Source organism: Cervus elaphus, chromosome 5 (genome assembly GCF_910594005.1).
Source record: "Cervus elaphus chromosome 5, mCerEla1.1, whole genome shotgun sequence".
NCBI classification, from domain to species: Eukaryota; Metazoa; Chordata; class Mammalia; order Artiodactyla; family Cervidae; genus Cervus; species Cervus elaphus.
The window spans coordinates 114440792-114467940 of NC_057819.1; the positions used below are offsets into that span (position 1 = coordinate 114440792).

At 54.5% G+C, this 27149-nt stretch overlaps 1 protein-coding gene across 12 annotated transcripts in view; it reads right to left on the reverse strand.

The window, feature by feature from the left end:
- Nucleotides 1-27149, reverse strand: part of ZNF385C (zinc finger protein 385C) — a 56840-nt gene that overhangs the window by 28110 nt on the left and 1581 nt on the right. For 3 of the 12 annotated variants that reach the window (XM_043904613.1, XM_043904611.1, XM_043904610.1), the window contains exon 2: nucleotides 3471-3722. In XM_043904613.1, the coding sequence (XP_043760548.1) occupies nucleotides 3471-3720 (250 nt within the window). In that variant the 5' untranslated portion in view covers nucleotides 3721-3722. Of the gene's footprint in view, nucleotides 1-3470; nucleotides 3723-11270; nucleotides 11768-23810; nucleotides 23893-27149 lie in introns of those variants that run through there. The other 9 variants (XM_043904603.1, XM_043904602.1, XM_043904600.1 and 6 more) reach the window with 6 other exon arrangements.

The window sequence follows — 27149 nt, forward strand, 5'->3', positions numbered from 1 at the left end:
TTCACCTCAAGCTTCTTGCCAGTAGGTGTAACTCTCTCTGCTTCCAGTGCAGGCTAAGTTGCTTCAGTCATGGCCGACTCTTTGCGATGCTATGAACCATAGCCCACCCGGCTCCTCTATCCATGGGGTTCTTTAGGCAAGATTACTGGAGTGGGTTGCCATGCCCTCCTCTAGGGGAATCTTCCAGACCCAGGGATCGAACCCACATCTCTTAAGTCTCCCGCATTGGCAGGCAGGTTCTTTACCCATAGCGCCATCTGGGAAGTCCCAGCCCCAGTCAGCTGTGGCCTTAGGTCTCTCTGCTCTGACCCAGTCCCTTCCTCAGGTCTCTCTGCTCTGGCTGGGAAAGGCCTTCAGCAGGACGGAGGTCCCTACACCCCACCCCTGGGGGAAGTTGCTAGCATCCTCTTGCTGTGGGCTGCCTCTCCCACCCCCAGCTCTCAGGAGGCCAAGGAGACAGGAGAGTCCATGGGAGAGGTGGGTGGATGCTGGGGGGTCATGGCCTGAAGTAGGTTAGAAGATAACCAGGTCAATGGAGCACCGGTTCTCCACTGGAGCCCCGGGATTCCAGGGTTCCCAGAAATCTGAAGGTTCTGGCTTCATCCCTGCTCTGGGCACAGCCATCACCTCCCCCCATGCTCCCACAGTGAAGCTCACTCCTCTTAGCATGGTGGTGGGAAGGTCTGCCACATAGACTGAGTGGCCAGCACTGCTCAGCGCAGAATCCTGGCATCCTGCCTGGGGCCAGCACAGGGCCCAGGGGCTCAGGGATGCATGGACAGGTGACTTACCAGGTCCTGTTTAGCAATCTGGAGGGGAGTACCAGGCCTCATTTCTCCTGGTGACTCCCCACACCTAGCCCATACTAGGACTGTGAGGAAAGGGAAGCCGAGTGAAGGGGGACTCCCTCCCTCTGGGCAGCCTGTCTCTGGCCACCAGTATCTAGGTGCTGTGGTCCTTTCTCTCACACCCCACATGCTCTCTCCACCCTGGGATAGTGGGAGAGAAAGGAGAACCACTGCCCGGAAGGAGGGCCTGAAGAGCCCGAGTTAGAGGGGAGCAGGGGTGGGGCAGAGTCCCCTGGCCACAGGAATGGCTTTCCCCAGCCACCCCTGCCCTCCAGCCCCACTTCCCTCTCAGAGCCTCCTTTCTGATCATGGAACTGCCCACCACAGCACCCTCTAGGCTAGGGCCATCTTGGCACCTCCTGTTTCCTTGGCCCTGCATCTCATCAATCACCAAGTCCTACAGAAAAGACTCCAGAATGTGTCTCCTTCATCCCACCCCCTTCCTTCTCATGTACCCCAATTGTTGTGAGTTGTTGCAAGTGTGTGCCTGCTCAGTCATGTCCAACTCTTTGTGACCCCATGGACTGTAGCCCTCCAGGCTCCTCTGTCCATGGGGATTCTCCAGGCAAGAATACTGGAGTGGGTAGCCATCCCCTTCTCCAGGGATCGAACCCAGTTCTCCCACATTGCAGGCAGATTCTTTACAATCTGAGCCACCAGGGAAGCCCCTAATTGGCAATACTGCCTTATATACTTGAACGTTGTTAAGAGAGTAGACCTTAACTGTTATCAGTTCACACACACAAAATCATAATTGTGTGAGGGGATGGCAGTATGAACTAACCTTATTATGGTAATCATTTTATAATGCATATGTGTGTCAAATCATCACACTGTACACCTTAAACATACTGACATTTGTTATATGTCAGTAATATCTCAATAAAGATCAATGAAGAGAAATACAACAAGGACCTACTGTATAATACAGGGAACTACACTCAATATTTTGTTATTTTCCCAATAATCCAAAGGGAGAAAAGAATATATATATATATATATGTGGTGGTGGTGGAGTCGCTCAGTCGTGTCTGACTCTTTGCGACCCCATGGACTGTAGCCCACCAGGCTCCTCTGTCCATGGGATTTTCCAGGTAAGAGTACTGGAGTGGGCTGCCATTTCCTTCTCCAGGGGATCTTCCCAGCCCAGGGATCAAACCCAGGTCTCCCACATTGTAGACAGACGCTTTACCGTCTGAGCCACCAGGATATATATATATATATATAAAACTGAGTCACTGTGCTATATGCCTGAAACTAACACAACATTGAAAATCAACTATACTTCAATAGAAAAAATACTAATAAAAAGAAAAATATGAATACCTCAAACAGCAGCTAAGTATTTGATGAATTAATGAGTGACTTTGAACACACACACTCCAGAAACATTCATACAGTCGAATATGCTCTTATTCAGAGTCATGTCCTGAGGTCCAGCCCTTGTGGAGGGATGCTCAGATGGGAGAGACAGTCCCAGCGACTAGAGCACTGCTCCTGCAGTGACCCCTGTCCGAGACATCCCTCCTCCCCTCACCCCTATTCCAAAGCTCAGTGTGGCCCCCTCCTTCAGGAGGCCTTTTGTGGTACCCCCAGGTAGAATCTCCCTTTCTCCTTTGTAGCCATGGGGGCATATCCCACATGCCACCCACAGCACTCATCTGCTCATCTGCTGTTTTTCTATCTCAGCCTGAAAGACAGATTTCAGTCTTAGTGGGAGCAAGGCTGGGGGGGGGGGCGGGGGGGGTGCGGCGTTGTATAGGACTGGGACTTGTTCATCTCCAGGCCCCAGCACGGTACTAGGAACACAGGTCGCCCCATGAACACACCCGCAGACAGCAGGCAACCCTCAAGCACCCTGGGCTGCTGGGTGTGTGTGCAGGGCACGCTTCTGGTGGCTGCCTTCAGGAACCAGGCAGGAGTTCTGGCCCTTCCCGCCCCCCCATAGTGGGCCTGCTTCTGAACCTGCTTCCCCTGCCGCCAGCAGCCGACTGCTGCCCATCTCTCTCATGACTCCCATGCGCCTGTCAGCTGGAATCATCCTCACAAATCCATTCACCCACTTTGTCCAGAAATCTGCCTCGTGGCCAGTGGCCCTCTTCCAGCCAAACCTCTGCAGCGTCACCGCAGCCAGGGAGAGGCCGAAATCCTGGCCAGGAGTCCGGCAACCAGAGGGGGAGGGCCTTCCCTGCCCCTTGCACCCCCCACCCCCCATTCCCCTGACCACTTCTCAGCCCTAAGCTGGCGTGTTGTGTACCTCGCTGACCTTGGCCTGCAGAGACCAGCACAGAAAACCAGGACACTCCGGTGAGTCCCTTAACTGGAAAACAACCTTCCAGGGGTCTCCAGGCTGGAGAAATGCTACTTAGGGGAGCTGATCCTAAAAGATCCCCCAGGAAGAGCCCCAGATTCAGGGGAGGCCTCAGACCCCAGGCCCTGAGAGACCCCAGAGAGAGCTGTCCAGCTGCAAAACAAAACTTGACGGCCTCTGGGGAGCTTGAGACCCTAAGTCCCCACTGAAGGTCCCCCAGACCAAAGGACCCCACAGAGAAAGACCAGAGACCCAGAGCCCCCTACAGGGGCCCAGAACCAAGTCTGGGAGCAGCGCCCCTCCCAACTGACCTGGCCCCGGGGGCGTCTTTTCTAGGCTGAGCTGCCGCAGGCGCCTCTGGTGGGCCCGCCCCCCACAGTGCACCTGGGCCTGGGCCGCTGAGTTCAGCTGGATGTTACACACGTCACAGAGGGTGTACGAGGGCCGTTTTCTTTCCCGCTTGGGCTTAGGTGCTTCTGGGGGCCGAGGTGGGCACTCAGCAGCTTCAGATACGGGGGACTCCTTCTCACCCGCGGGAGATGGGCTCAGTGGCCGCTTCATACCTGGGCAGAGAGGGAGGCAGGTAAACAAAGGTGAGTGCGGTGAACACACAGAAGGAGCGAGAGGGCTTCAGAACCCAGAGAAGACTGTGTCCTTTGTCCCAGCTGGACCTCCCCGGGTCCTTCCTTCTGAAAGCCCCAGCCCAAGGATGGCCAAAGGGAGCAGGATGGAGGCTATTTCAGACCAAGCAGCAGTGAAATGCAGGAATATCTGGAAGAGTATCCGAAATGGCTTTACACTAGGACATCCCTGGTGATCGAGTGGCTAAGATTCCACACTCCCAATGCAGGGGGCCAGCGTTCAATCCTGGTTAGGGAACTAGATCCCTCATGCTGCAACTAAGACCTGTTGTAGTCAGATAAATAATCTAAAAACTAAAAAAAAGATTTAAAACAAAAGAAACGGCCACACACTGGGAGCCTGACGCTTGGGGACTCAGTAAAGCACTCGGGGGGAGACCGGGTCTCAGAGAATTGAGGGAGAGGCAGCAGGGAGGCTGGTAGAGTCACATTTGGGGGACCCTGGAGGCTGTTCTCAGCCCCTGCCACAGGTCAGGCGCGGACAATCGTGGGACAGGCAGGCCTGTGGCACCTGGTGGAGACGCAGGAGCCGCCGGCCAGAGGAGGGACTACAGAAACCCAGCCTCCCAGTGCCCAGCGCCAGTGACATTCACACACGGTGACACAGTGACAGCTTGTGAAGCCATCCCCACCCCTCTCCACGTGGCTCCCGATACCCCCTGCAGTGTTGGCCGCTCGGGCTCTGGCGACAGTTGGTGTTTTCAGTGGAAACCTGGGCCCTGCTGCCTGAGTTGCTGAACATTCAGCCCCTTCACACACACACACACACACACACACACACACACACACACACCCCTGGGCCCTGCAGAGCATGCACACCACCCCTCCAGGCCCCTCCCCTTCTCCTTTCCGACTCCCTTTTCTGAACCTTCCCCACCAGACTTCTCTGCCTCTAACTGCCTCTGTTCTGCCCCATGACCTTCCTCAGACTGAACTGGGTTGATTTTCACTTCCTTCCAGAATCTGTGTGCATGTTTCCTGCCTCTGCTTCAGTTGGGGGCTTCCTCTGTCCTGATGTGTCTCCCCCACCAGGACAGAGGATTCCTGAGGTCAGGAACTGTGTCTCTCCCCTAGACTGGGGCCGCCCCAAGGCTAGGGCCTGAGTGAGGAGTGACTGAGCCTATTTCTCTTATATGGGCAGAATTGTGCCCAGTGACTCCTGTCCTCTCTCCCCGCAAATTCATGACTTGAAGTCCTAACTCCTGGTACCTCAGAATGTGATTGTATTTGGAGAGAGGACCTTTAAAGAGGTAATCAAGTTAAGATGAGGTCATTAGAGTGGTCCCTAATTCAATATGACTGGTGCTCTTCTAAGAAGAGGAAATTTCAGATATTTTCTGGTGGTCCAATGGTTAGGACACGGCACTCTCACGGCCAAGGGCGTGGGTTCGATACTTGATAGGGGAACTAAGATTCCATGAGCCTCATGGAGCAGCCAAAAAGGAAATTTGGACACAGTTACAGAGAGAAGACCATGGGAAGACCCAGGAAAAAGATGGCTGTCTGCAACCAGGGAACAAGGTCTCAGAAGAAACCAACCCTACACCTTGAACCCAAACCTCTATCCTCCAGAATTGGGAGAAAATAAATAGTTGGTGTTTACGCCACTCTGTCTGTGGTTCTTTGTTATGGCAGCCTGAGCAAACTAATGTGCTGCCGTGTGTGCTAAGTTGTGCCCAACTCTTTGTGACCCCATGAACCCTAGCCCGCCAGGCTCCTCTGTCTATGGGATGCTCCAGGCTAGAATACTGGAGTGGATTGCCATGCCCTCCTCCAGGGGATCTTCCCCACCCAGGGACTGAACCTGTGTCTCCTGCATTGGCAGGAGGGTTCTTTACAACTAGCGCCACCTGGGAAGCCCTGGGCAAACTAATACATCCTCTTAAAAGGCATTTCCTGTGTCTTTAGACTTGTGTTCATTTTGCAAATCAGACCCAGTGAAGTCAAGTGATGCCGTCACATTCCCATAAGGGCACAGGCCTAGTGGTGGAGCCCACATCCGAACAAAGCAAATTAATTTCTCAAGTTCACAGCCAGGAACCTTGCCTGTAGTCCCTGGACCCCAGCCTCTGCTCTTAGTAAATTGCTTGCCACTTCTGTGGGCAATGTTCCCACAACATCGGCTGTCATCACAAGTGTGGGGACTGTGAGTGAATGGAGCAGAGTGGCTCAGCAATTAACAGCACGAGCTCTGCGTAGATTCCTACCTGGTTTCGAATCTCAGCTCTGTCACTTCCTGGCTGTGTGACTGAAGCCTCAGTCCTCTCATTTGTATATCTGTAAAATGGGGTGATGAGCAGTTCCCAAGTCGTGGGCATTGTGAGGATTAGACGAGCTGCTCTCTGTAAAATACCTCTCAGGGTCCTGTAAACATCGGTTCTTTTTAATCTGGGATGTGTCTTTGTTTTGCAGCTTGGAGTCCCTTTGTCTGTCACCCTATGTGTCTATCACGGTGTACCTGGGTCACTGTGAATGTCTCGGTTACCCTGTTGTCTGCTGAGGCAAATCTGTGTCACTCTGTATGCATGTCAGAGTGTAGCTGAGTCATGGTGCGGATGTCATCGTGCCCAGCTCATGGAATGAGACTGTCACTGAACATCTGTCCCCACCTCAAAGTTGTGTGTTGAAATCCTAATCTCCAGCAGTTCAGAATATGAAATACAACCTTACTTGGAAATAAGGTCATTGCAAATGCTATTAGTTAGGTTAAGATGGAGTTAGGGTGGGCCCCTAACCCCATATGACTGGTATTATTATAAAAGGGGGAAATGTGGACACAATCATGCACAGAGTTCCCAAGTGGCACAAATAGTAAAGAACCCATCTGCCAATGCAGAAGACAGAGAGGCACAGGGTCGGGAAGATCCCCTGGAGGAGGAAATGACAACCCACTCCAGGCAAGTATTCTTGCCTAGAGAAGCCCATGGACAGAGGAGCCTGGTGATCTTCAGTCCATGGGGTCTCAAAGAGTCGGCCACGACTGAGCACAGCACCGCACGTGCAAACGGGGAGGACACCGTGTGAAAACCAAGGCGGTAGGAGGGGTTGCTTCTACCGGCAGGTTTGGTGGGACTGCAGTACCAGAGATAGCCTCCAGATGGCGCAGCTAGCGGCCAGCGGGAAGATAAGAAGTAGAACTCCGACCCAGGAGGGTAGACTCCACTCCTCCACACTTCTGAGGCAAATAGGTTGCCCTCTGGGCCATAACAAACTCCTGGGCATCATGTCTGGAGTCCAGGGGACCGCTCTGCCCTCAGAGGGCACACGGGAAAGTCGCTCCATCACCCTGTAAGATTCTACATCCTCTCACCTCTAGATGGAGGTCATCACAGCTATTCTCCTGCCTTTACAAGTCTTCCCCTGCTCTCTCAGAAGGAAAGCGGACCAGGAAGAAAGTACCAGGTATGAGAATGGGAGTCGGGGGTGGCGCAATCAGCCAGGGGAAAGAGTCTTCAGGAGAGCAGGCTGCCCCAGCAGCAGGGGGACAGTGGTATTTTGAAATCTCAGCGCAGTTTATGACAGGCAGGCCCAGGACGTGGTCCAAGAGAGCAGACAAATATCTGCCACGGGGCTTATTAAACCCCCATGATATACTGCCTCTGGGCTCACAGGGCCCGCCTGGATTCCGGGGCTAATTGTGTACCCACCAGCCAGGTTGCTGGGCCTGCTGCAGCCTGCCCTGCCTAACACAGGCTTCCCAGCTGTCCTCTCGGGAGCTCCAGCTCAGCCACGGCTCCTAGCCAGAAATGTGGAGGGGTGGGCAGTTTTTATGGCACACACATGTCGGTCTAACCCCTGCTGTGAGCATTAAGAGGTCAGCACACCCTGTGCTGGCTCCTATTCAGAACCAGCATGACTCACCCTCACTGGACCCACATTTGGACAGAACATGCTCTCTTTAACAGAAGAGGAAGTTGAGTCCCAGAGCAGGGGAGAGGACTTGCTTCAAAGTACATGGACAGGCAGTGTAAGAGCTGCTTCTGGGGGACTTCCTTGGTGGTCCAGCGGCTAAGATTCTGAACTCCCAATGCAGGGGGCCCGGGTTTGATCCCTGGGTAGGGAAGATCCCCTGAAGAAGGAAATGGCAACCCACTCCAGTACTCTTGCCTGGAAAATTCCACGGACGGAGGAGCCTGGTAGGCTACAGTCCTACCTGCAAACAGTCGGACATGACTGAGCGACTTCACTTTCTCACTTTAAAGCCTGTTATGCCCTGGTTTGAACTGCTGGATGGGGAGGGGGACTGCGGATGCAAAGAAGGGCTCCTGGGGAGGCTCAGAGCTGCCCAGCCCTTACCGTCCCAGATGCCAGGCAGGGAGGTGCCAACCCCCTGGGCAGGGAGAGGGGGCCAGAGCCAGAGAGGCTAGGAGGAGAGGGTATGAAGACAGGGGGAGAACTGGACTTAATTCAGGAAAAGACCCGGTGAAAGCAGAGAAAATGAGCATGGGTGCGCTCAGGTGTCTGTCTGTCTGTCTGTAATTTACACGGGAAGAGGATAAAGTTCCCTCTGTTCTCACCTTCCTGCAGCAGGGGGGTTGGGGGGTGGGGTTTGGACCAGGGAGGGAGCCACCCACTTGAAGGCAGGCTCATGCCAGTGCAGGAGAGTTGATGGAGACCAAGGTGGCTGTCTTCCCAGTGGCGCTAGTGGTAATGAACCTGCCTGCCAGGTTCAGTCCCTGGGTCGGGAAGATCCCCTGGAGAAGGGAATGGCTACCAACTCCAGTATTCTTGCTGGACCCTGGAGAGCTATGGCCCATTGGGTCTCAAAGCGTCAGACACGACTTAGCACACACACAGGGTTGCTGTCTGTGTGTCTGTCCTCGTGGAGGTAGAGGGGGCTTGGGGGAAGGGAGCACTCAGGTATGGCTCCAGAGCCCACTTCCACCCCTTCTTGCTGTGTGACAGTGGACTTCGGTGCCCTGGGTTTCAGTAGCATCCTTGGGCACTGCGCTACCCTAAGATGGCTAGAGAGAAAGAACTTCGAAGGCTGTGAGTGCAGAGCAGGGAGTGGTTGCATGCTGGGGAAGGGGGTTCTTGGGGACAGACCTGTCTTTGCCAAAGGGTTAACAGGAGAGGAGGGTTCCAGGCCTGTCCCCAGCCTTTGGCAGGGCATGAAGGGCTCCCTCACCTAATCCTTAATGAGCCCAATTACACTTTGGTATTTTCCCCCCGGTCTGCCAATATCTACCCTTCGCCTCCCTGAGCCAGGTCCCAGCCCTGCCTCTGAGAAGGGAGCCTGGCTGGCTGGCCAGACTCGGGCCAGTCCCTGCCCCTCTGGGCGTCAGTTCCCTGTCTTTAAAGAGAGGGGGTTGGGCTGGGCTAATCTCTTAGGTCCCTTGCAGGCGGTGCTTTAGTGGCCACATGGAGCAGCTGCCTCTAAGGATGGGGTGGTGGGGGGACACCAAGCTGTGTTTGTCTGTTTCAGCGGCCAGAGGAAGGCGGGCTGGGGACAGAGAAAGAACTGCCCTGTGGCGAGTGCCCATTACCTTCTGGGCACTGGACAGACATCACCTCTGTTAACCCTCAGAGCAATGCTGTGAGGCTCTACAGATGAGGAAACTGAGGCTCACAATCGAAACAACAGGCCTCATCCTATGATGCAGGGGGAAGGGGTGCATAGCCTGGCAGCCCCATCCCATCACTCACAGGGTCGTCACAGGTGGGAGTGTGGGGTCATGTCTGGAAGAAGAGAGGCCTCGTCTGTTCTTGTCCTGGTGGAGTGTGAGCCCTCCTGGGCCTGGCTGCCCCCCGCAAGTCCCCAAGGAGCCACCACCAAGCACTCTGCTCTCCCAAGGCTGACACTTTGCAGGGTGAGGAAGGGTGACAACCCCCTTCACTGTGTGGCCCCCACATAGCAGCACCCCCCAGGGGATGGCCCAGAGGGCTGGGGTCACCCATGGTCATACCCAAGACTCCCCAAAGGAGTCAGAGACTCCCACCTAGAGGAGTGGGATGGCCCTAGTGGGGGCAGCCATGCCCACCCCCAGCCCACACATCCCTACTTTGCCAGGCAGGAAGCCCCGGGGCTGGGCCACAACTGGTCCAGGTGTCTGCTGCTGTGGGTGGGGGTGGGAGGGATCCACTGGACAAACCAAGGCAGCCATGTCTGTCGTCCCATCCGAAGTGATGAGAGATGAAGCCTCTCACCCTTCCCTGGGGACGGCTGGGTGCCGGGGTTTTCAGGAGTGAGCTGGCTAAGTGGTGCTGAAAGTCAACACTCCGGCTCCAAGGAAGCAAGAGAGAGGGCATGAGAGGTGACGGAGAGCAATGGTCCAGAGGTGAGGTCACCATCCCCCAGGCTATCCTCACCTCCTATTTGCTGTGAGTCCCAGAGGGCCTCCTTCCCCCGGAAACCCCAAAGATAAGGGCTGCCTCTCCTGGACACTGGTACTCCCCTGAAAGATCCTCTGGCCACCCTCTGGAAGGAAGTCTTTCTTGTTATCTAAGCTGCATCCCTCCTCAAAGGGCCCACAGTGGCAACACAGAACAGCTGCCTCTAAGGTGGGGGCGGGGGATTAGCCCCTGTTCTGACCTCTGCGGCCAGGCAAGGCCTAGGAACCTGATTTATACAGGAGACATCCCTCCCCGCCCCAAGCCCCCTGCCAGGACCCTGGCACAGTTCAGCCTCATCCACTGCCTGCTCTCCCGGCCCAACTCCCCAGAAGACTGAACATTAGCTCCCCCAAACCAGGCTCCCCATCGTGATGGCCCCAGGGTCAGCACTTCCAAGATGGGGCTGAGAGAATGAGTCCAAGAGAGAGCTGGAGGGAGGAGGGCTGAGAGGTCCGGGGACTGTTTGAGCTTTGTTGGGGGATGGGGGTGAGGCGGAATCCTGCCTCCCACAAAGGCCAGGAGGGCCACCCTCTGCCTCTGACCCTGACAGAAGAGGAGGCATTCTGCTTGAAGGAGGAGGGGCAAGCAAGGCGGCCTCCAACCACTGTGAATAATGGAGATGGGGGGAGGGGGCGTGGGGGGGGGGATGAGTGTACTCTCTGCACCCACCCACCCTCAAAAGACAATAGGTCTCCATCCCCCATCTCTTCCTTTCTGTTCTGTCTCAGGGGCTGATGGGGTGGGAGTTGATTTTTGGAGTCTCTAAAGAACTTAGACAAAAAAGGTAGGTTCTGTGGTTGAGCCCCCTGTCTGCGGAGAAGGCTCCCCTTCTCGGGATGTCTCGCTGTCCCTGGCCTGTGGTGGCCAGCCTCCCTTCCCCTACTTCCTGGGAGCTCAAAGTTCTGGCCATCACCCTTGTCGCCCTCCCAGCCTCGGCTTCCGGTTAAGTTGTGATTCTTTTTGCCCACCTTCCCAAAACACAAGGCAGGATAGGGTCCTCGCTGCTGCTACCAGCCCTACAGAGACACCTACACCCCCACCCCGCGCGCGGGCCCCCTTGGGCGCTCAGTCCCAGCGGCGCGTCGGTCCGGGATGGGGAGCCGGGAGTGGGGTCCCACCGCCCGCGCCCGCGCCTACCTGCAGGGCGCTTCCGACCCAAGCGGGGCCGCATCCAGTCGTCCGCGGCCGCCCGGGGCGGTCCGGATTCTCGGCGGCTCCTGGCTCCCGACTCCCGGAGGTGCGCGGCGGATGAGTCCGGGGCCCGCGCGTCCCGGTGCAGCCGCCGCGTCCCCGGAGCCCGCCCCTGGGCGGCCCACGGGGAGCAGGTGCCAGGAGCCGCGCCGCCGGGAGAGGAGCGCAGGCGAGCGGGTCGGGAGAGTGGCCTAGCGCTGGGGCTCCCCGGGCAGCAGACGAGGGGAGACTTAGGGGCTCTCCTGGCGGCAGGGCTGGACCCTTCGGTGAGTATCCTCCCTACCCCTGGGTGGCCAGTCCTGAGTGCCCCTCACCTTCCAGAGGGTCCCAGGGTTGGGGGGAGGGCACCCCAAACTGGCCACCCCCCACTGGCCTGCTGTGACCTTCCTTGCCAGTGCATGCTAAGTCGCTTCAGTCCTGTCAGACTCTCTGCCACCCTATGGACTGTAGCCCACCAGGCTCCTCTGTCCATGGAATTTTCCAGGCAAGAATACTGGAGTGGGTTGCCATGCCCTTCCAGGGGCTCCTCCTGATCCAGGGATCAAACCAGCGTCTCCTGCTTCGGCAAGCGGGTTCTTTACCACTAGCACCACCCGGGAAGCCTTCCCTACCCTTTTGTAAACCAGCCCCTCTTTTGGGAGGAAGCTCAGGGAGAAAAAGGAAGCTGACATTCATGGAGTACCTCCTGAGTGCCAAGAGGGATGGCATTCAATCCTCGTAACGACTTGCCCCAGACTGGTTTGATCCCCATTTTACAGACCAGGAGATGAAAGATTGGGGATGTTAAGTAGCTGGCTCAAAGTCACACATGAAGTGTGGACCAAATGGGAGACTCCAGGTTGTCCAGAGGTCAGGGGATTAAATCAGTGGGCCTGTTGGGGAAACATCACCGGTGTATATGGCTGGGGATCATTTCTGATTCTTCCCAGGGAATCAGTGCACTGGCTCTGGCCCACACTGGGGCCTGAGACAGGAGAACGAAGCCAAGCAGAGGAGGGCAGGAGGCAGGGGCTGACGGCATAATCTCCTAACAGCACCTGCCATCATTCCGTTACTGGAGCGTCTCAAGGAAAGGCAACGGGAATGGCTGTTGTATTAAAGAAGATGCACCAGTGCTGTTCTCGCTGTGTCACGCTCTGGCCAGGCTTCGTGTGAAACAGGCCTTCCAGAGAGGAGGTCTCACCACGGGGCGCCCTTGTGATGTCTCACTTGCCAGCTCCCGCCACTTCTTCCTGGTTCTCACGTCTACCAACTCACTCCTGTCTTGAGGTCTCTGCTGTTCCCTCAGCCTGGAACTCTTGCCTGATCTTCACAAGGCCTTTTCCTTGCCACTCAGGCCTCAACTCCACTATCACCTCCCCAGGACCCCCTTTCCCCAGCCCGGTTACTCTTTATCCCAGGCCCTGATTATTTTCGCTCTTGGCACATCTCCCAAGATGCAATGCTTCTGCCTGGACACTTACTTGTCTCCTGGGGGAAGGGCTTTTATTTTCCAGGTATTGGAAGCACCAGCACTAAGCTCTACAAATGCTCTATAAAGAGTTGTGGAATGAATGCATGAATTCATTTCCACTCCAAGAGTCAAGCCACATTAAAGTGTCCACTTTAAATGGGCAAATCGTATGGTATGTGACGTATCTCAGTGAAGGGGCTACTCAAAAACCAATAAGCGCAGAGTGGAGCTGACAGTCACATGACAGTAGCTGGCAAGTGCACCCCAACACACTCACCCTCTAACTTGATCCAATCACATCTCTCTCTGTCATGGTCCACAACCTGTGTCTGCCCATGGCAAACTGCATGCAGTTGCTCAGACCTGGAAGGGATCTTAGAGGTCATCCTGTCCCTTTGTAATTTGTCCCCGATGATTACCCTCTGGCCTTTGCTTGAACGTGCTGACGACGGGGCACTCACTGCTTCACGAGACGGCCCATCCCATTGATGGAGGGTCTCAAGGATAGAAAGCGCATCAGTATGGGAGCTGAAAGTTGCTTTCCTGTAATGCCTATGCACGGGTTCTAGATCTGCTCCCTAGTAGTTTAGTGAAAGTCACTCAGTCATGTCCGACTCTTTGCGACCCCACGGACTATACAGTCCATGGAATTCTCCAGGCCAGAATACTGGAGTGGATAGTTGTTCCCTCCTCCAGGGGATCTTCCCAACTCAAGGATCGAACCCAGGTCTCCCACGTTGCAAACGGATTCCTTGCCAGCTGAGCCACCAGGGAAGCCCAGATCTGCTCCCTGGTAATGCAGAAAAAGCCCACCCCACCTTCCACAGCCAGCTGAACTTGGCTGGCAGCGTCTTCTTCAGGGATCTCTCCGCTCAGTGAAGGAGTCCCATTTCCCTCAGCTGTTCTTCCCCTGACATGGCCACCTCCTCCAGGAAGCCCCTCCTACATGCTCCTAGGGCATCTTGTATGGGACCCGAACACTGCACTTATCATGCTGTATTGAACTGTGTCCCCCAGACCTTGCCCAGGCTACGCCACTGTGCTGAGGGTGCTAGTTCTGGGCCTTTATTCATTTCCTTCTGCTCAGTACCCTGCATGGTGAACCAAGTGACTTGAACCACTCAACTCAATAAAACTTGTCTCCAGAGGTTTTATGATCCCACTCATATCCCTCTTAAATATATTTAGGCTTTCAATGACCTCCTTAGGACAGAGCCAGGGAGAGAATAACCTACCCCCACCTTCTATCCTGTCCTCTATTAATGCTGCCCACTGTTAATTTTTCTGCACTTCCGAGTCAGCTCTATAGAGAGCCGAGGCTTCATGAAACCTCATTTATTTTCATGTCATTGCTGGCGAGCTCAGCCTCCCCACCTAGTCACCCAGAGAGCGATTTCTAGCACTGTGAGCACCAGACCTTGTGTTTAGGCTTGCTGGCTCTCCTGTTCTGCCCGGCCTGTTGAAATCATTCAACAGAAGCACAGGTGCCAGCTGAGTGCCACCACAAAGACGTGGCTTCACCTAGATACACCAGGATAACACACCCCCGAACTCCGACCCTGCACACGCGCACACACACACACACACAGCACAACTCCTAGCCGTGAGCCTTCTGTTTTCCAGCCCCTTCCCACAGCTTTATTGATCCATTTTCTCCTCTCAAATAGCCCTGAAAAGTCAGCCTTCCTCTCCCCACTATAAAGATAAGAAAAGGGGGCTTCCCTAGCGGCCTAGTGGTAAAGAATCCGCCTGCCGATGGGGGAAACACGGGTTCGATCCCTGGTCCGGGAAGATCCCACATGCTGAGGAGCAACTAAGTCCATGTGCCACAGCTACTGAGGCCCGCCCACTTAGAGTCTGTGCTCCGCAAGCAATAAGAAGGCCACGCACCGCAACGAAGAGTAGCCCCTGCTTGTCACAACTAGAGAAAAACCCTCGTGTACACCAACGAAGATCCAGCACAGCCAAAAATAAATACATTTTTTTTTTTAAGATAAGGAAAGGGAGGCTCTGAGAGGTTAGTTTACCTGCCCCAGGTCACACAGCTGGAAAGGGGTGAAACTGAACCCCATCTGGTTGACTCTAAACACTAGGCCTTCTTCCCTCATTTCATGGTGCCTTATCCCAGCACACCCAGACTTTTTTCCTATAAATGTGGGGTGAGGAGGAAGACCACACGGAAACCCTTTTCCTAGTCCTGACAGCTGGAGGTGCTGGGGTGCTGGCGCTCCCTTTCCCACCTGGCATCTTCCAAGGAGGGGCTCCATCCCCTAGTTATCACCCTCCCCGGACAACGCCATCAGAAAATAATTCTCAGCCTAAATAAAGCCACTGTGTCTCTAACTGGCCGACTCAGTTCTCCCTGCTGCTCAGTCTCATCCCATTATCTCCTCTTCCTCTGTGTTTTTTAAAAAATATTTATTATTTGGCTGCTTGTGGAGGGGGGCACACAGAATCTTTGTTCTTCGTTGTGGCATGTGGGAACTTTTAGTTGTGGCATACGGGATCTAGTTCCCTGAACAGGGATCGAACCCTGGCCCCTGCACTGGGAGTGCAGGGTCTTAGCCACTGGACCCCCAGGGAAGTCCCTCCATTTCCTCTGTTTGGTCCGTGATAAGTCCCCAGCCCAAAACAGTGCCAGCACATCAAAGGCAACCAACACATATTGCTGGATTTAAGGAATGAACCAACCCTCACTGTGGGTACAGAAAACGGATCAGTTTCCTTGCTCTGGCTGTGTGGGCCGCGGCAAGTTCCTTTCCCTCTCTGAGCTTCAGTTTCCTTATTTGTAAAACAGGATAATTAACACATCATAACATGGCAGAGGGTGATGAGAGATCATCCCTGCAGTGCGCCTGACATAATTTGTGCCCAGTTAATAACACAGGGTCATTAATGAGGCATTATGGTCCTTGCTTTAGAGACAGGGCACTGGGGCTCAGAGAGGTGAAAGGACTTACATAACCCACATTACCAGCTTGGAAGTGACCCATACAGAACGGGAGCCGGGTGTGTCTGGCCTTAAGCTTGTGCCCTTTTCCCTGTGCGTGGGGCCTTCCCTAAGTGCTCGGTAAATAGAATTCCTATCACAAAGCTATGAGATGGCTATATTTATTAGTTGTTCCTTCTAATAACACCAAGGGCCCCAGTTAGAAAGCCTACAACAGAGGGGCTCAGGAGAGGAGCCAAAGACCCCTACTTGGTCAGCAGCTTGTGTTCTGCCCACTGCCCCACCCGGGGTTGGAAGTACAGACTCATTCTGGGGCCCTGAGTTTCAGGAAGGTGGGAGAAGCCCCGACCTGAGGTGGGCTTGCTTCCTCCATCCCAGGTCCTCCCCATTCCCACCAAAAGGGCAGAATCACTAAAGGCTGAGAGCCCTCCCCCCACAGGGCCAGCCTTTTGCCTCCTAAAATAGCCCGAAGCCACCATGTGCCCAGGGCGGCTCCCCACTGCTTGCAAATCCCCCTGAAATTAAATCCCCATCCTGCCCCCAAGCAGGACAGCACCACCTCCTGCTGCCCGCTGGGCTCTATGGCTGGCCGGGCTCCCCCCAGTGGAAACCGGGACAGTCGTCCTTCACGGTGACCGAGGCATAAATCCCCAAATAATGAGACAGGCGCTGGGAACACAGAACCAGACACTGTGCTAATTGGTTTACTTCTGGGCAGGTGTGATGTGGGACAACAGCAACCGGCCTTGGTTGCCCAGCAGGGAAGATGGGGTGGGGGTGTGTGATGACCTCCCAGGTCCCTGATTTTCTGTGACCTCTGGCCTTGCATCCAGACCCACCAGCAGCCCCTCCTAGAACAGTAACTTAGACGTAAAAGGGAAGGATTGGGATCCCTTGGTCCAGGTCTTGAAGTAGGGAGACCCAAAGCATCCTTACCACAATCTAGAAATACCTCTTTCCACTAAAAACAAAACATAAAACCGAAAAGCTCGGCCCCCCTCAACATGCGTGAGGATGGCGGTGGGGAGGCGGGGTGGGCCCCGCGCAGTCTCCCCTCTTCTCCTGCATGACTAGTAATAGATTCTTGGATGAGCATGAGGTCCTCTGTTTGCAGTAATCAGGATGAGATTATCACATTAACCTTTAAAAGTCTTTGCTCAAAAAGAAGCAGCAGCAGCTGACACCCTCGACTCCCCCGCCTTTGCCACCATCACCCTCTCCTGGACCATAGCCGGATGAGCTCCAGATACGGGCCCCATGGAGGCTCCACTGCACTGGCCTAGAGGCAGGGGCATGGACAGCATGACCTTTTCAGGCCTGGGCTACTTCTGAATTGTGGTGACATGGAAGAGTGAGGAGCTGGGGGTTTAGGGTATGTGTGTGTCTGTAAGAGTAATTTGGGGAGGGGTGCCTCATGAAAACCAGAGTAACAAGCACTTACATATAACTCTGCCACTTACTGACCTGTGACTGGGAACATGGCCATTTTCCCGACATCTCAGTTTCCTGATCAATGAAATGGGGCTAACAATAACTAATAACTCCCCTAACCCAAGGCTGACAACTGAGAAGATTAAATAAGATAACAAATAGAAAACACCTTGCAGGCTATAAAGAGTCATTATGATGTGAGGGGGTGACATTGTTGGTTAAAGCAGGAGGGACAGTGGTAAGACTGCAGAAAGAACTTCCCCACAGTTGTGCAATGGAAACGAATGGGCAAAAAGAGAGGAAAGACAAACGGGCCTGGGTGGGACCCCTGAAACCTCACAAATAATCTCCTCTCCCAACACATGGTGCCTGTCTGCATATCCAGACTAGACCCCTCCCCTCCTGCCCATCATGCTCCGCTCAAGGCTGCCAGCTCGTCCCCAGTCTTCCCTAGTCCAGAGTTATATCCAACTTGTGTTCGTTGCCAACACAAAGGAAATTATTTCAACCTCCTCACCCAGCTGAGCAAAGCTACCTGGGTCTTGTAGGAGAGGCTGGAGCAGGAGGAGAGGAGGCTGGGGGCTGGGGTGTCCACAGCAGGGGTGGCCCCCTCCCAAGAATATTCATTGCAACAGCAGCAGGATAGAAGGCAGTCAGCTTACTGGGGGGGACTTGCTCATACTGCCCCATGGAAGAGAAGGAATGGCTGAGGGCCCAGGGGTCCTCCCTGAGACCTTGGCTACCCTCCTTCCTACTTAAAGAGCTGCATTCAGAAAAGGCCAGGAGAGGCCCTGACTACCAGCCAGGATCAACCCTAAGGAAATTTAGATCTTTGAGTTTCCCCAACCCACCCTTCATTTCCTGATGCTTTTCTTTGGTTAGTTTGTCCAGCAGAGTTCTCCCACCTCCCTGGACCTTGAGGTCTTTCCCTCTTCCTCAGTATAAGTAACTGAACCTAATGCATGCTAACCTCAGAAGAATGAAGGCGGGGGGGGACTGAGAATGACCCTGGGAATCCGGGGTCACCTGGGGCAGGAGGGTGGGGAGAGCCTCCGAGCACACTGGCTGAGGGAGATGGTGGGATGGCCATGGTCCATCTTGCTGGCCAGGGAGCAGCTGCCGACCGCATCAAGGAGTCCTCCTCTCAAATCAGTCGGGTGGGTGGAAGCACACGGCCGTTGCAGGCCATGAAGGAGGCCTTTCAAAACCAGCAGAGAGCTTCCAAGAAACGCCCTGGGGATGGGCTGAGTCAACATGCCCCAGGTCCCCCAGGCCCTCCGTTCAGCCTCCAGGCTGTCAGGCTGCTTCCCACAGCAGGGGCTGCCCAAAGCCCTTGGCTGGGAGGCAGTTCAGGGCCCAGGACAGAGCCTGGGTTCGGGAGCCGTCAGACCTTGGGCAAGTCACTTCATCTCTCTGATCTGTAAAATGGGTACAAAAGTATCTACCTTGTGGAGTTGTTGGGAAAATCGAGATGATATATGGAGAGTATCTCCCTTTGGGCCTGGCACAGAGGAGGGACTCGATAAATTCACTCAATAAACACCCATTGAACACCTTCTGTATGTTAGGCCCTCCATTCTATGCCTAGGGGATGCAGCAGTGAACAAAAGTCTTAAGGGGCCCTCATGGAGCTTGCAATCTAGGAGGATGGTCAGGTCAATAAGTGGATAAACACACAATGTCAGGGAGAACAAGTAGCCAGGGAAGGACTCTCTGAGGATGGCACAGTTCAGCCCAGAGCTGCCTGAGACGAGGGTCAGGGCTGCTCAGAGATACTCAACTATGGCCGCTCACTGGAATCACCTGGTCAGCTTTGAAAATGATGGGACTCCTCCCCAGAGATTCTGATGGAATTTGTCCAGGATGCAGCCTGGGCACCAGGAATTTTCAGTTCTGCCCAGGTGGTTCTGATGCACAGCCAAGGGTGAGAAGCCATCGCCCGGCAGTTTTCCCAAGTGCCTGGCTAGATGAGCATCACCGGGGAGCTTGTCAGGCATCCTGGGCTGGGCCCTCATCCCTGCGATTCAGATTCAGAATCTGGAGTGAGGCTTGGTGTCTGTCTTTTTGACAAGCATCCAGGTGATTCCGAAGAGCAGACAGGCCTAGAGATGTGTCTGGAAGAGTAAGTACCAGCTCAGAGCTTGGCACTCACAGCACTCCACGTCCAATCCTGAGCCACGCCCACACTGGACCACCTGCTGCTTAGGATGTAAGTTACCGGCTTCTTTGACCTCAACCTGGTAAGCCCTGCCTCCTTTTTTAGTCAGGTTCCGCTGTGCTCATAGGCTTTCCATGAAGACTGAAAGTCCTGACGCTGTGGACTTGGGCTCTGTTTCTCCAGCATCCTCAGCCCCTTGGCGGAAGCCCCCGGACTCCGTTCTATGTCCATGCTTTATGTCCAGCCAGACCCTGGCCTTCCTCCAACCACGTGGCTCCAAGTCCGGCACCCCACAGGTATGACTAGTCCTAGCTGAAGGCATACCAAACCTACCCCAGCCTCTGCTGGTCACAGCTGCTCCCACAACGGGGCCAAAGGTGGCAGGGTTGTGACTTGCTCCTGTAACTCCCCGTTCCACCCTCTTCTCCTGTCCTGGGTCTCTGATCACTCATAGCCCTGTCCTAGGGGCCAGGCCCTGAGAGGGGAGACATTGCATGGTTATGCGCCCCAAGGCAGAGGTGTTCCTGAATCCCCTTCCATCCCTGATGAAGAATCGGGTCCCCCACCCTGTGCTTGGGCTCCCTGGCCTAAGGGATACTCACCCCTTCCTGTAGGGAAACAGCATAGTATAGGTACATCCCCACACTAGGTTCAAGTCCTACTCCTGCCGCTTCCCAACTGTGTGACCTTGGCCACCTCTGTGCCACAATTTCCCCATCTGTAGTGTTAGTTGCTCAGTCGTGTCCAACTCTTTGCAACCCCATGGACTGTAGCCCCGCAGGCTCCTCTGTCCATGGAATTCTCCATGGACAATTCTCCAGCAAGAATACTAGCGTGGGTAGCCATGCCCTTCTACAGGGGATCTTCCCGACCCAAGGATGGGTCTTCTCATGTTGCAGGCAGATTCAAGGATAAAATAGTATCTTTCCTAGAGGGTTTTCACAGGGATTAAATGAGTCAATGTTTTTGCAGTGTTTAGGGAACAGGTACCTGGTGATCAGTATGTGTGCTTGTTAAATAATATTTAAAAATACACGATTCCAGGAAGGTGAAGCTTTGTCAACAAAGTCAGTCCTGACAATGCAGCTAGTTCTGGGACGCTGGGATTCAGATTCTATTTTACAGGTGAGCAGACAGGTCAAGGACAGGAAGTGACTTGCCCCAGATGACACCCAAACCTCAGGTCAGTGACTTCAAGCTTTCTCTCTTCGAACACCCCAAGGCCCACCTCCTCACTCCTCCAGCGCCTGGCCTGGCCCAGGTGGGCTCCGTGCCCCGCACTGACAGAGACTCCTTTGTACCCCTGCCCAGGGTCACACCCAGAGCTCAGAGCCACGGATCAGACAAGTGCCTTGTGTCTGGGTCTGTTTCATGGCCAAGTCTGTGGTCTCCCTGGCTGTTCCAGCCACGTGCTCTGGGTGGGTGGATCTGAGGGCTATTCCATCCCCGAACCCCAACCTCAGCAGGGCATCCCTGACCCTCCCTCACCACATTCAGCCAGGAGACAGACTGGGAGAGAGCCCCAGGGAAAACACCCCAGTTCTTGGTCTCCACCCTGTGCAAACTTCAAGTGACCGAACTCTGGGGTATCTAGGACCTCAGAGGAAGCGAGGGCAGGAGCTGAGGTGTGAGAAATGACACGGAGGGTATTCTGAGGGAGTAGGTAGGGTTGTGCTGGGATCCAGGAAGCAAGATGGGATCACCCTGTCTTTCTATCTCCCTAACCTGTCTTCAAGCTGTTCACTTCTCTTTACCATCTGGATTGGCACAACAGCCTCCTCATCAGCCTCCCTGCCTCCACTACCCTCCCAGTCCTCCTCCACATGGCCAGAGGAGCTTTTTTATTTGATTGATTGATTGATTGGTAGCATCATGCATCTTGCGGGATCTTAGTTCCCTGACCAGAGATTGAACCTGGGCCTCAGCAGTCAAATAGCCCAGTCTTAACGACTGGGCCACCAGGGAATTCCCTAGAGGAGACTTTTTAAAAGGCAAATCTGAACATGTCACTCTCCTGCCTAAAACCTCCAAGGGCTTCTCTTACTTTAGGAGATCTGGCTCCTACCCGCCTCCCCAAAACCCTTCTTCTCTGCAATCCATGATCCTACCCACAGATTAACTGAGACATAAATGCAACTCTCCGCCTAAGACTTTGGCTGGTATAAGTAACACTGGTAATAGCTAGAACCAGATACAAGAAAACTTGTTGTTGGCTGAAGTGGACACAAGAATCCAATCTTGAACACAAATCTCTGTTTACATTCGAATCTTCCAAAATTGGAGGAGTTACCCAGTCACTCACACAATGGTGGAAAGCAGGGTTGGGGGCCTTTAATCACTGTGAAATTGATCAGCGAATCAATTCTCGGCTGCAAAATCTATACAGAATTGATGCCGGTGAAAATAATTTCAATAAAGTTAAAATAGAATGAAAAAAAAAAAAGGAAATTTGTTTCTACCATAGAGGGGAAAAAAATGGAAAAATCTGATGAAGGAATTAAATTGGATGAACAGAGTTGAAACGGGAAAGTACTTTCTGAAGAAGTCTTCAGTGTTGGTATGTTTTGGTTTCGAATGTTTGCATTCAAAACATCCCTGGGGTCAAAATGTCCAGGTCGAAATATCCCGTGCCCCTCGGATCTGTTTTTGTGCCCCTCCCTGCCTTGCTATGAGACTTTGCTACGGCCACACTGACTCTTTCTCTTCCCGGAGCATAGGAAGCTCTCCCTCACCTCAGAGGATCTCAAGACCTGTTCTCTGCCTGCAACTCTGTTTTCCTCCTGGCTCCTACCTCTCCCTCTCATAGCTGATGCTGAAATACCACGAGAGGCCTTCCCTCCTCCCCCTCTTTAAGGTCGATGCCCTGCCTGCCTTCCTGTATGCTCTCTTGTCCCTGCTCCCCTACCCCTCATCTTATTCCTCTTTGAATTCCCAGGGCAGGACCTAGAAAATACAACCCACGGTAGGTGCTCAATAAATATTTGTGGGGTTTTTGTTTGTTTGTGTTTTTGGCTTGCGGGATCTCAGTTCCCCAACCAGGGATCAAATCTGTGCCCCCCTGCAATGGAAGTGCGGAGTCTTAACCACTAGACCACCAGGGAAGTCCCAATAAATATTTGTTGAATGAATGAATAAATCAGTGTCACCTGATTGAGGGGCTGGGGGATGGGTTAGGGCTTCCAAAGGCCCATGGGAGAGTTAAAGAGACAGGGCAGGGACACAGTCTTCCACCGCAAGTTGCAGAGAAGTCCATTTTAGCAAAAAAAGAGGGGACGGTACCAGTCCTTCTTCATTTCTGCCCCTTGCCCAGCTTGAGGTTCAAGACCATGTGTCAACTGGCCAGCTGCCTGCTCCCCCCTGCCCAGCTGGGCTGTGTGGCCCCCCTCCCCCGGGCCTAGCTCCCACATTTGGCTGCTGGCCAGGCTATTTGGGGAAATTTCTGATCCCCCTTCTGGCCACTCCACCCCCACACCCCATCCTGTGGCCCCGGAATAGCTGTCCCTGGCCTCAACTAGGGACGTTCCCATTCCCAATTAGCACCCAGATGGTATGCAAGCATCTCTGAAAGGTTCTGGTGTCCCTCTCCCCTCGGGAAGCTGCTAACTAGGACAACAGATCTCAGAACGAGGTCACAAGACTCGGGCCCCTACACTCCCTTCCCTGCTGGAGACATGGGTGGGGACCAGACGTCTCCATCGCAGAAGGTGGAGATGGAGGAGGCGTGGGTAAGGGCGAGATGCAGGGAGAGTCAAGGCAGCCTGGGCTCCTTGTTGCCCACAGAGCAGCTCTGGCTCCATTCTGGGAGGAGGCCTAGCTGTGAGGAATGAGGAGACTGGGGTCAAGTCCAGACTCTGCATGGATTAGGGATTTTATGACCTCTCCAGGTTTCATCAGGCAGGACGCAGCGGTTCTGTACATAGTACGTTGTCATGCAAAGTCAGGGAGATCATTCTGGGATGAATCCTGGGAGGGGTCCCAAAACCCATTAGAGAATTAATCCTTTCCTGAAGTCTCATTCTACCACTGGGCTCCAAGCTTAGCCAACGAGGGTGGGTAGGCACGCAGGCAGACTTCTCCCACTTTCTGAAGACCACATCCCACGTATTTCTCTTTGGGAACACCCAGAGAACTCATGGGTTCCAATTCCCAACACTTTCTCAGAGTATTTCCCCTGCCCTAGGTGAGGGACGGGGGTCGGGGCGGTGTCATAGCTTTGTCTCCTGCCTGGCCAGTGGGAGGGGGTTGTTGGCATCAGATGTAGGGGTCAACAGATCTGAGATCAGGAGGGTGGAGATGCGTGGGGCCTGGGGAGGTAGGAGAGGCTGAAGGGGGTCTGGGGGAGGGCAGTGAGGGCAGTGGGGGCACCGCAGGGTCGGTCTGGTCTCTGGTCTGGGCATCTGCAGAGGGGAAAAAAGCACCTATGGAATTGGTCCTCACCCCACCCGAGGAAACTTGAGTCAGATAAACAAACAGCCAACATAGCTGCTCCTGCACCAGAGACGTGGCAGCGAGGAGACGCCCCTTGAAGTGAGGAGGCCGGGGGACAGGGCAAGGAGGCTGTTTGAACAAGGTCCCGAGGCCCTGGGGCAGTTGGCAGAAATGTCTGGAACAGGGCGGGGAGCACAGCGGTGGTTTGGATCTGGAAGCTGGAGCCTGGGGTGGGTACGTTGAGCTTGGCTGCTTCGAGGAAAAAGAAAAGCATCACATCAGCCTCCCTCTGAGGAAGACTCCTCGTCCCCAATACCTTTCCCTTGGCTCAAGGTCACAGACAAGGGCTCTCCCCCTCAACACTCTGAACCCCCAGCCCTGCTGCCAGGCCTGTGACCCTGGGCCCTGTGGCAGAAGAAAACACTGAATATTTCAGTCAGGAACCAAAGCCCACCATTCTCAAGTTTTCCGCAGAGGTGCCAGGGCAGGTGGACCAGCCCCGGGGTCCTTCCAGGAACCCGATAGTCCTCCTCTCTCCTGACAGATGGAGGGGCCAGAGGTGATGGCAGTGCCCGGGGAAGCTTTGTCACCTTATTCTGCAGTCGGAGACATTCGGCTGCCCCGTTCCCCTGGGACGCCTCAGGAGAGTAACAGAGGTTGGAGAGACACAGACCCAGACTTAGAGGCAGAGATGGGGAGAGGCAGAGACCAACAGATACTGAAAGATGAACTAGTGAGACGCCGCCACCATCAGAGACACAGAGGTGAGGGACCAGCAGAGTGAGGAGACGTGTGTGCATGGCAGAGAGACAGATGGAAGGGCAGAGACACACAGAAAAAGAGAGAGACTGAGACAGACAGAGACAGATACACAGAGAAAAGGGAAGAGGAATAAAGACACCGAAAAAGAGACTCAGAGACAGGCAGAAAATGACAGACATAAGAGCGGGGGCGGGGGGGGGGGGGGGGGAGGGCCGCCCCGAGGGCACACGGGACACACGGACAGACACGCTTACAGGCTGAGAGGCTCCCAGAACTGCACGGGGACCCGGAGACACTCCCTTCCAGCCTCGGGGGAGCAGAGGGGCCGATTGTTGAGCCCGGTGGGGTTTGCCGGGAGTCCCAGGAGGGCGGCACGTCTGCCTCCTGTCCCCAGCACTGAACCCCTGCAGGCATCTGGCCCCCAGCCACCCTCAAGTAAGCCAAGCCCTGGCCACTGGAGCTGGCAGGTCACCCAAGGTGAAATGAAAAGTCACTGATAGGGGAGAGAGAATGTGAACCGTGGTGAAGGCGAGGGATTGGCAGAGCCCACATGTCAGAGTGGGTCCATGGGGGGGATCCATAGCCATGATTGCACGTGGAACAGTGATGAGGGATGCACTACCATGCACAGTGATGTCTATGGGTTACTGTAGGTGGACATGCTTGCCTGGGTGAGTGTCTGAGTCTGAGTGTGTGTGTGTGTGTGTGTGTGTGTGTGTCCAGTTCAATCAAGCACCTCACAGCCCTAATGAGGCCAAGGCGGCAGGTTCGATCCTCAAGCAGCCCAATCAGAATCTGAGAGTGAGTCAGAGACGACCCCAAAAGGCTGTGCGTCTCTTCTTCTGAACAGACGGTGTGTTCAGGTGCCACAGGGCACTCGGCTATGGCCGAGACCAGTGTGCCAGTCCTGCCCGCTGGGGACGACTCCCACTGCCTGACCAGCTGGCCCCCACACTCTTCCCCACCCAAACTTACAGGAGAACCCACATTCCAGAAACACGGCCCCCTTCCTGGCTGCGAGTCCAGCGCCCCCTGAGACAGGCAGCCGGAGAGACGGTGGGGTCCAGCCCCCATCTTCCTGCAGTCTAACTGCCATCCCACCTGCTGCAGCCCCCACTGAACTCCCTCCTTGCTCCTTGGGTCCAGTGAGTGCTCACATCAGCTTCACAGTTAGGAGATGAGCAACCTCTCTCCCCCTCATCCCTTCCCTCTTAAGCATCACAGGAGACATTTTTTAAATGTCCCAGTTTTGGCATGGAGAATGAGGTCAGCAGACCCATGGGGGCACTGCTTATCGGTGACAGCTGACAGTCTTCATTTCACCTTGAAACTCCTTCATGGTCCAGGTGGGCGTGTCCTAAGCCCAGTTTCAGAGGGGTGCCATTAGGACAGAGAGAGCAGGAAGGGAATTCACCAAATAACAGTTTTGGTTGCTGATGCTGCGGGCTCCACCCCTAACATTTGCAAGGCCTGGAACAGGGGGGCAAAGAGGGGCCCACCTACCCATGTCGAAATGTTTAAAAATTATAAATCAAGCTAGTAAACTGCTAATTAAGATATATTCTGGGAATTCCTTGGTGGTCCAGTGGTTAGGACTCAGCACTCTCACTGGTTTGATCCCTGGCTGGGGAACTAAGATCCTGAAGCCATGTGGTGTGGCCTAAAATAAAATAAAATACATTCTAAACTCCCACCTTGACAAATACACTTTCATAATTACCTGGAAGACCAGCTTCCAATTTAGATTCCTGTGACTCCTGGGAGTTCTGCAGAACAACTCTGTGTAAGGAGAAAGAGCTCCATGCCCACTCTGGCCCCGGCCAGCAGCCCCTCTTCCTACAGCCAGCTGCTTTCTGCACTGCAAGAGACTCACATGCACGGAGGTAGAGGCCCAGCCTCAACATATAGCCTGGTTCCATCTTCACACGCTGCAGACAGCTGCCCCTTAGCCATCTTCAGGTGTCTCGCTCTCAGGTCCAGGGGTGCACACACTAGTGGCATGACCTGCCCTAAGGAGGACAAGCTCAAGGAAGAGGCTTGCATGGGCTGGGAGCAAGCTGGCAACCTTTTGGGCTAGGACCTCTGGAGTCACAGTTATGGGGCATGTGGTCTGGAAGGGGATGTCAGGCTCATTCCCTTAGCCCTGCTTGACTACTCTTCATCCCACAGAGACAGGGATGGCCAGATGAGGGCCAGAGCAGAGCCCTTGAAAGCACGAAGCCAGGGCATGGGCAGCCCCGCCCTTGCCCAGGTTTAAGGGTGCTTATTAGACCCAGCCTTCTCTGGCAGCCTCCAGTGCTCAGGCCAGGGACTGGAGCTGTCTTTTCATTGGAGGGCAGCTTGGACAATCCCCAAGCAGGACTTTCAGTCACTTGTATTATTTATCTTCCTGAAAAAAATTAAGTGCAGCTTGATCCCAACTTGTGGATTTCTGGACATGGGGAGGGCAGGGAGGTGATGACAACGGGCCTTTTTTTTTTTTGGTTGGGTCTCTAAGTCTGTTTGTTCCCCTGGGACACAGCCCTCCCCAAGTGGGCTGCCGCTTGTTGCTGCCCTTCAGGGACCCCTCTCCTCATCCTAGAGACAAAAAGCAGGGTGACTAAAGGAGAAGGTGGTGCAGGGCCCTCGGCAGCTCAGACAGAT